Here is a 13,337-nt window from a genome sequence, read left to right as displayed (position 1 = left end):
CAACACTGGCCACACTCAAAAATACACATTGCACTCTCTCTCTGATCTTTAACTCTCTCGCTCTATGTCTCCCTGTCTCTCTCTCTCTCTCTCTCTCTCTCTCTCTCTCTCTCTCTCTCTCACTCTCTCTCTCTCTCTCTCTTTCTCTGTCTCTCTGTCTCTCTCTCTCTCTCTCTCTCTCTCTCTCTCTCTCTCTCTCTCTCTCTCTCTATTTTAATGGGTGTGTGCAGACTGCAGACCCAGACATGATCATACATCAGTATGGAGCCGAGCTGTGAGGAATCAAACCCAATTTGGTTCCCAAAGAGCAGTTTGCTCCACAAGAACATTGCCCTATGCCACACACAGACACACACACATACACACACACACACACACACACACACACACACACACACACACACACACACACACACACACATACATACACAGCAGTGTGTGTGTTCTTGAACTGATTGAACCGCTCGGTAAAGGATACACACAGCCAGAGGACACATCATGCGATACCTTTCCAGCCCAATCTCTCATCAGCACACAGACATCCGCTGCACCCCATTAGGGCGGCAGACACACACACAATCACACACACACACACACACACACATACACACACACATAAACACACCCACTCACACAATACATTTATCAAAGTTTGGCTTGATCTGAGTGAGACAGATCAGAGATGCAAAACTCATGCACCAGATCCCCTGCCAACAAGCCCACTCACACAGACAGAGGCACATGCAGGCACACACACACAAACACACACGCGCGCGCGCACACACACACACACACTCTCACACACACACACACCCACACAAACATACATGCACACACACACACACGCCAACGCCCACACACAGGCACACACGGATACACACGTTCTAGGCTAGGCGTGGGTCTGTCATCGTCAGTTGCGGTGTGTCATCATTTTACAGTGAAAGTGTTCCGTGATGACCTCATCACCCTTTGATCCGGGGCTTTCTCCTCTGCTTTGTCCCGCCACATTGAGGGCAACACTCTTCTTTCTGTTCTTTGTTGTAGAGTCCGGCAGGTGATAAGCATCACGTCCTACGCTCTATGGTGGGGAGCCAAAGACCAGTGACGAAGAGTGTGGGAGTGTGGCATTCAAGCTTCCTACAATGACTAAAAAAGAAACTGCATTGTTGAGGTGTGTGCGCGTGCATGTCTGTGTGGGCGTGCGTGTTTGTGTGTGCTTGGAAACCCCACGCCACACCACACAAGAGCTGTCCTTGTGTGTTGGCCCGGTGGATAGCACGGCCACGAGAGAAGAGCTTTTTTCTTTATAAAAACGTTGATCCTTTTGCTTTAATGTGGGAATGAAAAGGGGAAATAGACACGGCCTACATGGCATTGGTTTTTTTCAAATGCTTCTTTGTGTCTTCAAACCAAACATGAATGACTTTTTTTTGTGTGGCCAAGAAATTTAATCTCGAAGCAGACAAAGGAATATATGGTAATTTCCAATGTGTCACTTTGATGAATCCCACGGTCTCTTTGATTACATTCATTTTATGTAGCTTTGAAATAGATATTTCCTCTGCAAAGTTGAGTGCATCTTTCTTCTGAAATGATATGAAACCTTAGAAAGAAGCAGACATTTGGGGAGAGTTGTTCCAACACACACTGATTTAATTAGGAACCAAACATTCAAAGATTATGAGTCATAGCGATGACCTATAGCTAAACAATTTCAACCATCAAGACAAACACACAAAATGATTTATTGGCATTCAAGGGAATGCCCATGACAACAAACAGATCACTACAATTGATCACAGGCTAAAATCTCGATGAGAAAGTATATTATGAATATAGAATTTTGGCAAAACAAAGATTGTGATGTGGTATTATAAATAAGACTTTCCAAGTGAAATTCAATCCATGTACTTATGTAAACTTGTACGCATTAGGGAGCTTTTAGCCTGAGCATTTCAAATTTCTGTAATGGCTTATGCGACCATTTGTATGAGATACCATGCCAAGAAGTGGCGGTCCCGTTGTTCAGAGACACAAGGTCAATCAGCTCATGGTCTCTTGGAGCAACGCGGCCGCCTGCTGGCCATCTCCGTCACACTGGTTCAGGATGTCCTCCAGAAACCTTTGATTACACTCGGGGAAAGTGACTTTGAGCTTCTGAACGGCCCAGTCAAACTCAGCCTCAAAGTCTGGAAAAACAAAGACAAAAAGAATCACAACTTAACGGATGGATGCAGATGCACCTTTTTTCACTGACTTTGTTCACTTCGTAAAGTCTTGACTCTTCATTTGAAGTAGGAAAGCTCTTACTTCCACTGAGGCTAGTACTCTGCGGCCTGACCCCCTTGTTAGACAACGGACTGAGTTAAGGTTGGCCTTGTTGGGAAATTACACAAAACTGATACTAAGATTGGTAATCACTGATGCAAGCACTGCATGTGCCGCGTAGATCAAAATGGATACGAAAACGCTGTTCCTAAATATTTACAGAGCATGGGAGAGTTTAGATGATATTCTATATTCGATAAGTGTAATTAACTGTAATTAACTGTAGCTGTGACATGGACATTTAGAAACGCTTTCTTGACAATCCGAGAAAAGAAGTGAATTGTTTGACGTTGCTCCTGCTTTGGCTATTTTGGCTATAACGTAAACCAGCAGGCAACCTTAGGGCTTGTACATTTCTAGATGAATAACTAAACAATGATCGAAAAACAATAACAATCATCATTGTCACCATGTAAGCGGCCTATCGGTGGCACGTTAATGGCAAGCACATCATTTTTGAGAAAGCACCCAGCACCAAACCTTAATTTGTTGTGTTTTGTACGTCAGAGCACGTATACTACTGCTAGTAAGCTAGTTCCCGTCACCCTGGACAGGAAGTACTCTTCCCGGGCAGGAAGCCACGAGTCTGTCAGACTTGACGCAACCACAAAATGTCCCCCTCTCAGCTACTAATTAGTAGTGCACATAAAGTGCCTTCTGCATCCGTTCACACACACACACACGCACATGCGCACACATACACACACGCACATGCGCACACACACACGCACATGCGCACACATACTCACACAAAACCAGTTCAATCCGAACAGCGAATGTGATGCGCCATAGCCCCACATAAAACAGTCTACCTACATTTCCATTTTTTCTTACAGAATACACACGAAAACCTTTGATGTGCCACAGACTAAACACACAATCAAGGTTGTCTAACAAAGGATGAGGTGGGCAGCACCGGCTCCTAAGAACATCCCTCTCTGATTCAGGCTTGGTTAACCATGGATGAGGCAGAAGCTGAGCGCTGATCGGACACAGCTCACAACCCCTTTGCCACCTGTGACACTCCGGCTCATTCCGGCCCATTCCAGCTCATTCAGGTCAGCTCACCCGCCGCCAATTCCGGCCATTCGGCATCGCTCTGTGGTGGATCTGGTGTTGTATGAGCGACGGAACATTGCGGTGGTTCGGAACGTTGGGATTCCCAGCTCTCGGAGTCTCGGAAGGCCAATGCGTCATCGGCCCGGCCGCGACCCTCCAGTCGGTCCAGGAATGCTGAGTTCAGCCTGCAAAAGTAAGGTGACATCAAGCCTTAATGGTCTACTTTAACTGTGTTTGTGTTACCATGGCAGCATATGAGATATGACACGTCACGTAATATGTGACGTGATGTTTCTATGATTACGTCTGTTCGTTCCGATATAACGTGTGTGTGTGTGTGTCTGTGTGTGTGTGTGTGTGTGCGTGCATGTGTGCGTCAATGCGTCAATGCATTGAATGCATGTGTGAGTGGATGTCTGTGGGTGTCTGACACTGTGTGTGTGTGTATGTGTGTATTTGCGTGCGTGCATGTGTGTGCATAACGTACCTTTTATGAAAGTTTTTGTCTGTGTGTGTGTGTATGAGTGTGTGTCCACACGTTTGCATGCGTGGGTGTGTGTGTGTGTTTATGTGAGCGTTTGAATGTAAATGTGTGTGCGTAACATACTTTCTGTGGTCTGCTTGTTCTTGTCCGCTCCCCATAGCTCTCACTCTGGGATCGTCCTGCAAGGTCTGGCCCTTTGGAACAGGGAGAGTCTGGTCGGATTAGAAAAACAATAACAATAAGTCAAACGCCATCCATATGAAGGTAGATAACTTCAAATCTTATCAGCAAAGGCTTTTGTTGTCCTTATCAGACACTATATTAAATAGCTAACTGAGCCAACTGAGCCAAAAAGCCACTGAGGCAACATTGATAACAGAAACATTATATTTTAAGGAGGCCTAGAGAAAACGTTAGTGCTGCTTTTCAAACATGTAACTGGAAAGTTGCAGCTCTCCCGTGTGAACTTAAACTAATCACACAAGGAGTAAGCCACGTGGTTTGGAAGTGTGCCATAGTCTCACATATAGTGTACTTTGATAAAGTGTGTCATGTAAATGTCTGTGGGAAGGAATATCCCACTCTTACACGAGCGAGTAAGAGTGGTGCCGTGTGTAGGTGACAACCTGTGCTGGGATGAAGCACCAAGTGCCATACATTCTTGTATGCAGATCAAATTGGAAGGTGGTTAAAACAACGATTAAAAAACTACAACTGAAGTAGTGCTTCAGGATGAAATAAGGGTGAAATTAATTTGATGGAACTGGTTAGGAGGAAACACTCAGCATTGGCTAAATTGGGTAACTGTCTATGGGCGTACACTGCCCATCTGGAGGGGTCGGTAGGACCGTCAGAACACAAGCCAACACGCCGGTAAGCTTCAGCTTACTCATCATCCCTCACCTGTTCCTTCTTCTTCAGGTGCACCCCTGAGCTCTCTGCCCCTCTCCACCTCTCGTTCTCCTCCCCACCTCCATGCTGGCGAGTGTAAACACACAGAGAAACACACTCACATAAAAGGGATGTGAGGTAAGGAAACATCTGAGGAACACGGTTCTCAGCATCTTGTTTAAAACCACATCAAGACGGTCCCACACTGTTCCATGTCTTTCATCTGCTAACCTGTGATTTCTTACAGGAGAGGGAAAGCGGGGGGAGAGGACAATAGAGGAGAAGAGAGGAAAGGGCAGCAAAGGGGAGAGGACGAGAGACTGGAGTGGAGGAGAGGAGAGGGAAGTGGAGAGGGGGAGAGACTAGGGTAGAGGAGAGGAGAGGAGAGGAGGAGAGACGAGCGGAGGAGAGGAGATGAGAGGAGGAGAGAATGGAGTGGAGTAGAGGAGAGGGGATTGGAGATTTGGAGAGACTTGGGGAGAGGAGAGGGGTGGAGAGGATAGACTGGAGTAGAGGAGAGGAGAAGAAACTTGGGTAGAGTAGAGGATAGCAGTGGGGAGGAGATTAGAGGGTAAAGGACATTGAAGGAAAGAAGAGAGGGGAAGGAGGGAGTAAAGGAGAGGAAACGAGAGGAGAGGAGACAAGCAGATAACAAAGGAAAGAGGACATTTGGACGCAAAAAACATTCTCTGTTAATGATTTGTTAGTATAATATTGTACAATCTCTCTTTTTGTGGGATACAAATAAAATGGAGGAAAATACTTTTCCTCTAAGTAGGGCAAAGGTGAAGGAGAAGAGCCAGAGCCCAATGCTGCTTGAGATCTGTTGATATGCAGTGTCCATTTATTCAGCCGGCCAAAATGTGCTTCACTCTTGCGGGTTCCCCTCCTATTACAGTCTGGCGTCCCCCCTCTCTAAATCTCTCTCTGTCTCTCTCTCCCCCTCCCTCCCCCTCCCTCCCCCTCTCTCCCACTAAATCAATGGGTCGGTGATCCAGAGAACTATGAAAATATAATAATATTTTTTTATCAAATATTTGATAATACTCAAAACAAAAGGAAAACAGCCGCTCCCAACTCCCCGCAGGGAGCAAGACATTAAACTCAAACGATGCTCCTCTGTCACCACACGAGGATACGGCCATTCCTTACTATGTTGTTCTCTGTCCGCCCCCTGTTGTTTTAACATACGGCTTTCTCTCCATAGAAATCATCACCACAGACAGAGGTGGTGAGGCGGCCAGTGTAGGCGAACCTCTGAACATCATTCACTTGTGAACATCGTTCACATCTGAGCGCCGTCGTTGACAGAACCTGTTCACCGACTGTTGATTTTGTCCTCTGCTTTTTACATGTGGTCGAGGAGTTGAGCACAGTAGTTGATTTAATGGGAGATAGGGAGGGAGGGAGGGAAGGAGGGAGGGAGGGAGAGAGGGAGGCAGGGGAGGGCGACTCCCAGGTATGGTCGGGAATCACTGGATGACGATAGAAGGGAAAGGAAAAACAAAATAAAAAGGTGAGTTCAGGTCATCCCATCGGCGCCCAGGACTTCCCCATCCCTCTGTCGGGGGAGGGAGGGGTCGGTGGGGGTGAGGGGGAAGCTTGGCAGTAGTCCAGGGACTTTTAGTATGACCCCTAAGCTGCTCCAGGTTGTACCACAACCCTCCACGTCGCTGCATACAACACTCACTCTTTTTTTTTCTTCCCCATGTCTGTGTGTGTGTCTGTGTTTGTGTGTGTGTGTGCTGGCGTGGGTGCATTTATAATGTGTGTGTGGGTGTGTCTGTGCCTGTGCTTGTGAAGTGTGTGTTGGAGTGTGTGTAGATGTGCAGTGGGTGTGTACGTGGGTGTGCATGTCTACTGTTTGTGTGTGTGTGTGTGTGTGTGTGCATTAGTAGTGTGTGTGCACTAGAAGTGTGTGTGTGCATATTGTCGGTGTGCACTGTGTGTTTGCGTGTGTTGTTTGTGTCTGTAATGTGTGTTTGTGTGTGCGTGTGTAGTTTGTGTCTGTAATGTGTGTTTGTGTGTGGGTGTGTAGTTTGTGTCTGTAATGTGTGTTTGTGGGTGCGTGTGTACTTTGTGTCTGAAATGTGTGTGCGTGTGTGTCTGCGCTCAGCACGGACTCTGGGAAGTCCCTTGAACTCAGTCTCGCCTGGGAAAGCATGAGGAGGGAAAGACAGATGGATCAGATCCGTCTGAGAGACAGAGGGGAGAGAGTAGGAGTGGGAGAGAGAGAGAATGAGAGACAGCGAGAGAGAGAAAGAGAGTGAGAGAGAGATATATAGAGAGAGAGACAGAGAAAGAGAGACAGAAAGAGAACGAGCGAGAGAGAGAGAGGAAGAGAGAGAGAGAGAGAGAGAGAGAGAGAGAGAGAGAGAGAGTGTATCATAAAGGAAGGGGAGAGGGAGATGGGCTAACAGAGAACAACCAACAATGAAATAATATAAGAATGTGAATACATACATATTTATACAATATATATACACATTCAAATAGACGTAGTGGGGGTTTGCGGGCCCAGCTGCCCGGGGGCCTCAGTGGCCCCTGAGGACGCGAGCTCCATAGCACCGGCATGTTTGCAGAGAAAACAGCCTTTAAAGGTGGATATATTGGTGTGAATGAGCACAGTAGGGATTCCCTGTCCTGCACCACTGACACAGACATGAACACTGAACTCCAAGACCTGTGGACCAAGATACATTGGAGCTTGTGCAGATGCTGGCGTGAACGGTGGACGCACACACACAGACCCATACACACTCAGCAGGAGGAGAGGGTAGGTCTTAATATGGAGGGTACAAACGGTGTGGACTCGGCGCTGGGATTCTGACATACCAGGGCGTGGGTTTGTGATCCACTGCTGGATGATGCTGGAGAAGAGCCTTCACGCTGGAGCTTCTGCAAAAAGGTTTCAGTAACTCTGTAACACACACACACACACACGCACACGCACACGCACACACGCACACACACACACACACACACACACACCAAACACGCAAATAAACAAAGCGTGGGATTTGTAAAAAACAATACATAGAAGAGAAGGATGAAGGGGTATTAGTTTCACCCACATTTCCGGGACCCTGACAGTCCTGGAGCCCCTCATGGTTTACTCAACTCCCTCATGCTCCAGCTCGCGGCCCTTTCTCCCCCCTGCTGGTTCACCCCCCCACCCTCCAGCGCCTCACACATAGCTCTACATCTAATGCATTGTTCCTCCCTCTGATGGCTCGTACATGGGTTTGTCGTGGCCCCTGATCTGTGGTGATTTGGCCTGCAGCCCGCGGACGCTAAAGCCCTTTTTTAATAACCCGGTAAGGTTTGCTGGCGGTCGCTTGTCCCACCATAGCTCTGTGAGTTACACTGATGAATAATGCATAGGACACACAAGACGCATTCATAACAAAAATGTGGGATTCATTTTCACTTCCAAGGGCCCCCGATGCGATGTGTGTACAGTAGGGGCCACGGCGGATCGGAGCGGAATATCGCGATGAGCCAAGGGGAACCTGATCCCGGGCTGACCTGCAATGCTCCTGTCTCAGCTGCTGGCTCCTCTCCTGCTCCTGCTGTTTGCTCCGCCTCTCGTATTGCTCTGCCTGTCGTTATGTCACAGCAAAACGAGCACGCACACACACACAAACACACACACAAGCATACGCATGCACGTGCACACACGTACACAAAAGCATGGAAGCAACAACACACATGCATTCTGAGGTAAATGAATCAATTCTATTACCTCATTACATAACACTCATTACAACACAATATTAAAGCTAACATTCTATACCATTCCGCCCTGACAACTATCAACTGGATTCTTACCTGGGTCCACCAGACACTTTATGAACCACCTCGAGAGTCCATGTCTGTTTACCTTCTATCTCTGGATAAACCACGTGCTGAACATTTAACAATCTTCGAATCATAGCCCCGAAACCATGAAACCAGAGACATTAAGATTATGCTTCATCAACACACACACACACACACACACACACACACACACACACACACACACAAACACACAAACACGCTGACACACACCAGCCTTACCCCACACAAGACACACACACATACACACACAAATGCACACCCAGTCACACTTAACTGAGGCATCAATTTCAGTATCAATATCATGCTGATGTATCAAGCTGTTCATACAGAGTAGTTGCATTGTATCTCCCTGTGGATATCAAGTGAATACAGGGCCCTATAAGGTTACACAATGCAATGTGTACAATACAAATGGAACAAACCCTTGCAGAGCCTCCCTGACACTCGACAGCATGTTTCCATTACAGAGGCCAAAGTGTCTATGTAGTATTCTATGAGGGAGGCCGGGAAATGATCCATGGGAGCTAAAATATAGGCTTTGTCTGTATTTATACGATCTACCCGAGACACGGGTTGACCGCCTTGGCCTGCCTCAGGAGGGCCTACCCCCGGTGGCGCTTCAGAGAGCAGAGAGGATGGCGGACGTGGACAGACCCTTCGCCCACTCACCAGCTAATAGACCCGCGGTGTCTCACCGATTGTAATAGACCCGCGGTGTCTCACCGCTGTTTACCATCCCCTGACAGATGGTGGGGAGGTTGAACCAGACGTAAAAGTGCACGCTGCGCAGGTTCGTGCACAAGGACCCTGCATTACTACCTCCAGGAGCGTTCATTCACCCTCTGCTCTGACCACGCCACCCTTCAGTGGCTATGCCTCATGGAGGACACCAAGGCCTTGATAACCCATTGGAATCTCGCTTTACAGGTGTTTAAGGTCAAGGTGATCCATAGGCCGGGGGGCCCAGATGGTGGTGGCTGACTTCTTCTCCCCCCCTGCTAGAGCACTGGGGGGGCGGGGGGCTTGCAGTTTTTTTGTGTTTGGCAATAACGTGTGTGTGGCAATTTGTGTCTGTTCTCGATCCGTGGCGGGATAGGGCACAGCTGAATAAATAATTATACAAACACTGCTGCACTGCTCACTCCCAAACCCTTGTTAGTAGTAAACAGAAGTTGCTACATTCATCTTGCTGAATCTAGAAAACATCACCTTGTTTGGTTCACGAAAAGCAATTCACGTTTAGGCCCAGATTCTAAGAAGCAAGGAAACTCAAGGTAATCTTCAGCAACCGCTGGGTCCACTTGTAATGACTTTGACGCTTCCATGGGACATCCTGATAGCTTGCAAGCCTGTATGAGCTGATGCTAGGTAACGATGGACTGGAGACGTATACAGATCAGATACTTTTTAAGCGTGCCATCCAAATGCCCAGAAAGTTGTCGATTTCTGTAGTATATATCTGATTATATGTCTTGTGAAAGGTTTGTGGAGCGAACTTCTGCCCAACCTTGGTCTCATCCCATGATATTAATCATGCGAAATTGAGGTCCGTTAAGCGCTATTAGGCAGAGTAAGTAGAGAACCAGGTACCGAGCAGAGAAGGTCTTATAGAGCTAAATGGGCAGAGGTCTACATTGATGCGGCTGACTGCTAACCACAGGGAACATTAATCAGGTATCATGTTAATGGCTGGGATGTTAGGGAATGGGGAGGGGTGTTACAGTGGTGAGACCCCTAAAGTTGTTTGTCTGTGCTGACATCTAGAGGCAGTTGGTGGCACTGAATTTTTCCCAATTATGTCTGAAAAACTGCAGAGAAAAAATATCACATGTATTTCATGTCTAAAGCAAGATATTAAAGAACAAAGCAAGAACTAACCCTCTCCCTTATTGAGATTCTAAATCTCAAATGTAAATAAAGTTAAATTTGATCTTATGTTTTGCAGAGTTTTTGTATCGCACCTTCCGCCTCTGTTCATCTTTCAGCCGCTGGTTCTCCTCCACCTCTTCTGCTCTCCTCCTTCTGTCCAGCTCCACCTTTTTCAACTTGAAACCAGATGAAACATGTTACTATTTTCCCACTTCTGCATCCAAGCATTAAACATCTAATATATCAGTTCTATCAAAGTCCTGTAACATTTCAGTCCCCACCAATGTGGTCTGTAATTGAATATGTATTTTAGTGTTTGTGTCTGTGGTAGGTGCTTGTTTTGTGTTGGGTACCCTTTTCTGTATTCTGGACTGGTCTAACTGCGTCTGCTGCCTTCGCCTTGCCTCGGCCAGCGACACCTCCCCACCTGGTTACAGACACAAAGCACATGTTCAACACACATTATTCATTTCACAGTGTATTTAGATGCCAGCCGAGCACGGGGTGCAAAAGCGTTACGCTTGACGAGTCTACTCCCATAAAGGCTCCCGTAGAAACGATCTGGCGCCCCCTAGTGGGCCTTGACCCCCCCTGTTTCTGAGGACCACTGCCGTTTTTATCCAAGGCATCTTTAGAGTGAATTCCGATGCATGACATTAATGGAGCAGGGAGGGGTCGGGAAATACTGCTCAAGGAGGCCTATAGCTGGTTGAGGATGTGGAGGGAACCCAGTAGGCCTACCTTGGTGCCAGATTTCGACACCAGAAACTGCAAGGGACAGGGTTATGCTTTGTTTCCTGGTTCACTGAGGAGATAATCCATCAAATACAAATTTAAGTTCATGAAGGTTTCAGAAGGAGTAGATAGATGAATAGATGTATTTTTACAGTGGCCAGACTACATAATGTTGATTTTAAACCATTGCAGACAATATTGTTTACGACTGCTGGCCCAGGTTGCATACACGTTTACAGATTCCGCCACCCACCAGCACAATGACAGATCGAAAAAAATAAGAAGCAAAAGAGATTGAAACGCCCAGCCTCACTCAGATTCTGCCATCAGACTTTAGACACAAATCTTAAGTCTGATTTGTGAGACTACTAACCACTTTCACTAGCTTGCCTTCTTTCAGAGTAAGATTCGTGCACACTGCCCCAAAAAACATTGGGGTGTGGACGTTGGATGGAAGTCTTTTGGGTGCGAACATGTCAAGTGAGATGAAACCCACCAGTGCCATTGTGAGATGAAACTGACCAATCCTATTTTACCCCCTCCAACATGTATGAAGTCATCTTGCCTAACAATTCTGGGGGCTCGTCGATGGTGACCGGCTTTAGAGACTCCCTGTACTTCTGAAAGTCCTCCTCTTCCTTCTGAGCCACTGGAGCAAAGAAAATAACAGACACATGTTAGGATACACAAATATATGCAGAAGACGGTTTAATCTGTCTGGAGAAAGGTGAAGGTAGATAGGATGATGGGTGGGTGGATTGATGGTGACAAGACGTACTAATTTGTAGCTTACGCCGTCTGGTCTCGTTTGGGGCCACCCTGGTGAATCCCGTAAATCTGGGACAGACAATTGTTGAGACAGGGAGGTGTTAGATTCTAAAGTTGTCTACAGGTAAAACATGGGATCATGCATGAAAAGCATACGAGGCCTACAGTCTGAAACCCTTGGTGAAAAAACATGCATTGAATTTAATTTGAAATTGAAATAATAATATTTATTCTTTTTTTTCCTGTAGTAATTATTTTCTTACTCATGCTATTCATAATCATATCTTGTATTTATTTACTTACACAATACTAGTACGCACTACGCATGTGCACTCTCATTTTCGACGAAACGAAAGTGATCCCAAATGTCCCTGTTATTTGGTTAGGTTCAGTTTCGCATCGTATAAATCCGGTATTATAACGTTATATGTATCTTAACTGCACTAATAACAACGTCCCTCAGTACATATACTTTAAAAATAACTTTATGCATAAAGCACAGTTGCCATTTCTGTATTATATTAAAAAATGATCTAATACCAATCATGTATTATATTCGAGACTCAAATATACATTTTACTTACGTTTCAGTATCTTGGGCATTTCCACTTCCGTTATCAGGTGAGACTACATCGTTCGTGTTATTCTGACGGTTGACAGCTCCATTGTCAGGGTTTCTCCTGCCGTCCAAGTTGTTTTGATAGTTTGGATCTGAATCCATTGATCCACGGAGAGACCGACAGGTTTAACGGTAATGGTTAAATAGGAATGATAGAAGAAGACTTAATTTCAACCCACTATTCTTCCATGGACCATGAATAGTCCCCTCACCTTCAGTGATCTCGTGAACAAGGGTACATGTGGAAGCCAAACTCTAAGATTCAAGGTTTAAAGTGCTGCCATCTAGTGGAAATAAGATATATCCAAAGGAGGGACGAAGAATTAAAAGTTTATTTTAGTTAGAAAATAGCCTCAACTCGTAGCTTTGTCCAGTACACACAATCCTTATGTCCCTCTCAGCCTGTACACCTCATCCATTGATGATTTTTTTATTCAAACCCCCTACATCAGAAGGTACCATCGCATGTTGATATGATAGAATTTTCTCCCTTCAGTTTCTTATTGTTGGCTGATAGAACATCACATCTGTATGTGCCAAGCATGGCCTAATAAAATGTAAAACTCAACACCGCAATCACTGGACAAAAGTCAGTTTCTATAAATGTATCCTGATATGGACCCCCCCCCCACACCTGTCAACAAGTTCCTGCCGAACTGATTCATATATTTTGGTCCTTCTCTTCCCAACTATTGGTCCAGTAATGTTGACACCTTATGGGGGCTACTTCGGGTGTCCTTT

At 46.1% G+C, this 13,337-nt stretch overlaps 1 protein-coding gene across 1 annotated transcript; it reads right to left on the bottom strand.

The window, feature by feature from the left end:
- Positions 1 to 1,639: 1,639 nt before the first annotated feature.
- On the bottom strand, positions 1,640 to 12,836 carry epsti1 (epithelial stromal interaction 1). The gene is made up of 12 exons (XM_079731557.1): positions 12,809 to 12,836; positions 12,562 to 12,688; positions 11,988 to 12,046; positions 11,775 to 11,858; positions 10,828 to 10,901; positions 10,567 to 10,650; positions 8,291 to 8,364; positions 7,598 to 7,682; positions 4,775 to 4,849; positions 3,995 to 4,083; positions 3,397 to 3,572; positions 1,640 to 2,189 (listed from the first exon to the last, which is right to left on the bottom strand). Coding segments are annotated over exons 3-12 (888 nt in total). The 5' UTR covers positions 11,989 to 12,046; positions 12,562 to 12,688; positions 12,809 to 12,836; the 3' UTR covers positions 1,640 to 2,043.
- Positions 12,837 to 13,337: the final 501 nt, after the last annotated feature.

The sequence above is a fragment of the Pollachius pollachius genome (genome assembly GCF_949987615.1).
Source record: "Pollachius pollachius genome assembly, chromosome: 3".
In the NCBI taxonomy this organism is placed as follows: domain Eukaryota; kingdom Metazoa; phylum Chordata; class Actinopteri; order Gadiformes; family Gadidae; genus Pollachius; species Pollachius pollachius.
The sequence above is the reverse complement of the archived record's forward strand: the minus strand, read 5'-3'. Positions and strand labels throughout refer to the sequence as shown.

Bases quoted from the DNA above. Each gene is read 5' to 3' on its own strand.
- epsti1 (XM_079731557.1), bottom strand. The intron at 10,651-10,827 runs GTACCCAACACA...TCTGGTTTCAAG, and splicing joins AGTCCAGAATACAGAAAAGG to TTGAAAAAGGTGGAGCTGGA. The intron at 3,573-3,994 runs GTATGTTACGCA...TTACTTTTGCAG, and splicing joins GAACAAGCAGACCACAGAAA to GCTGAACTCAGCATTCCTGG.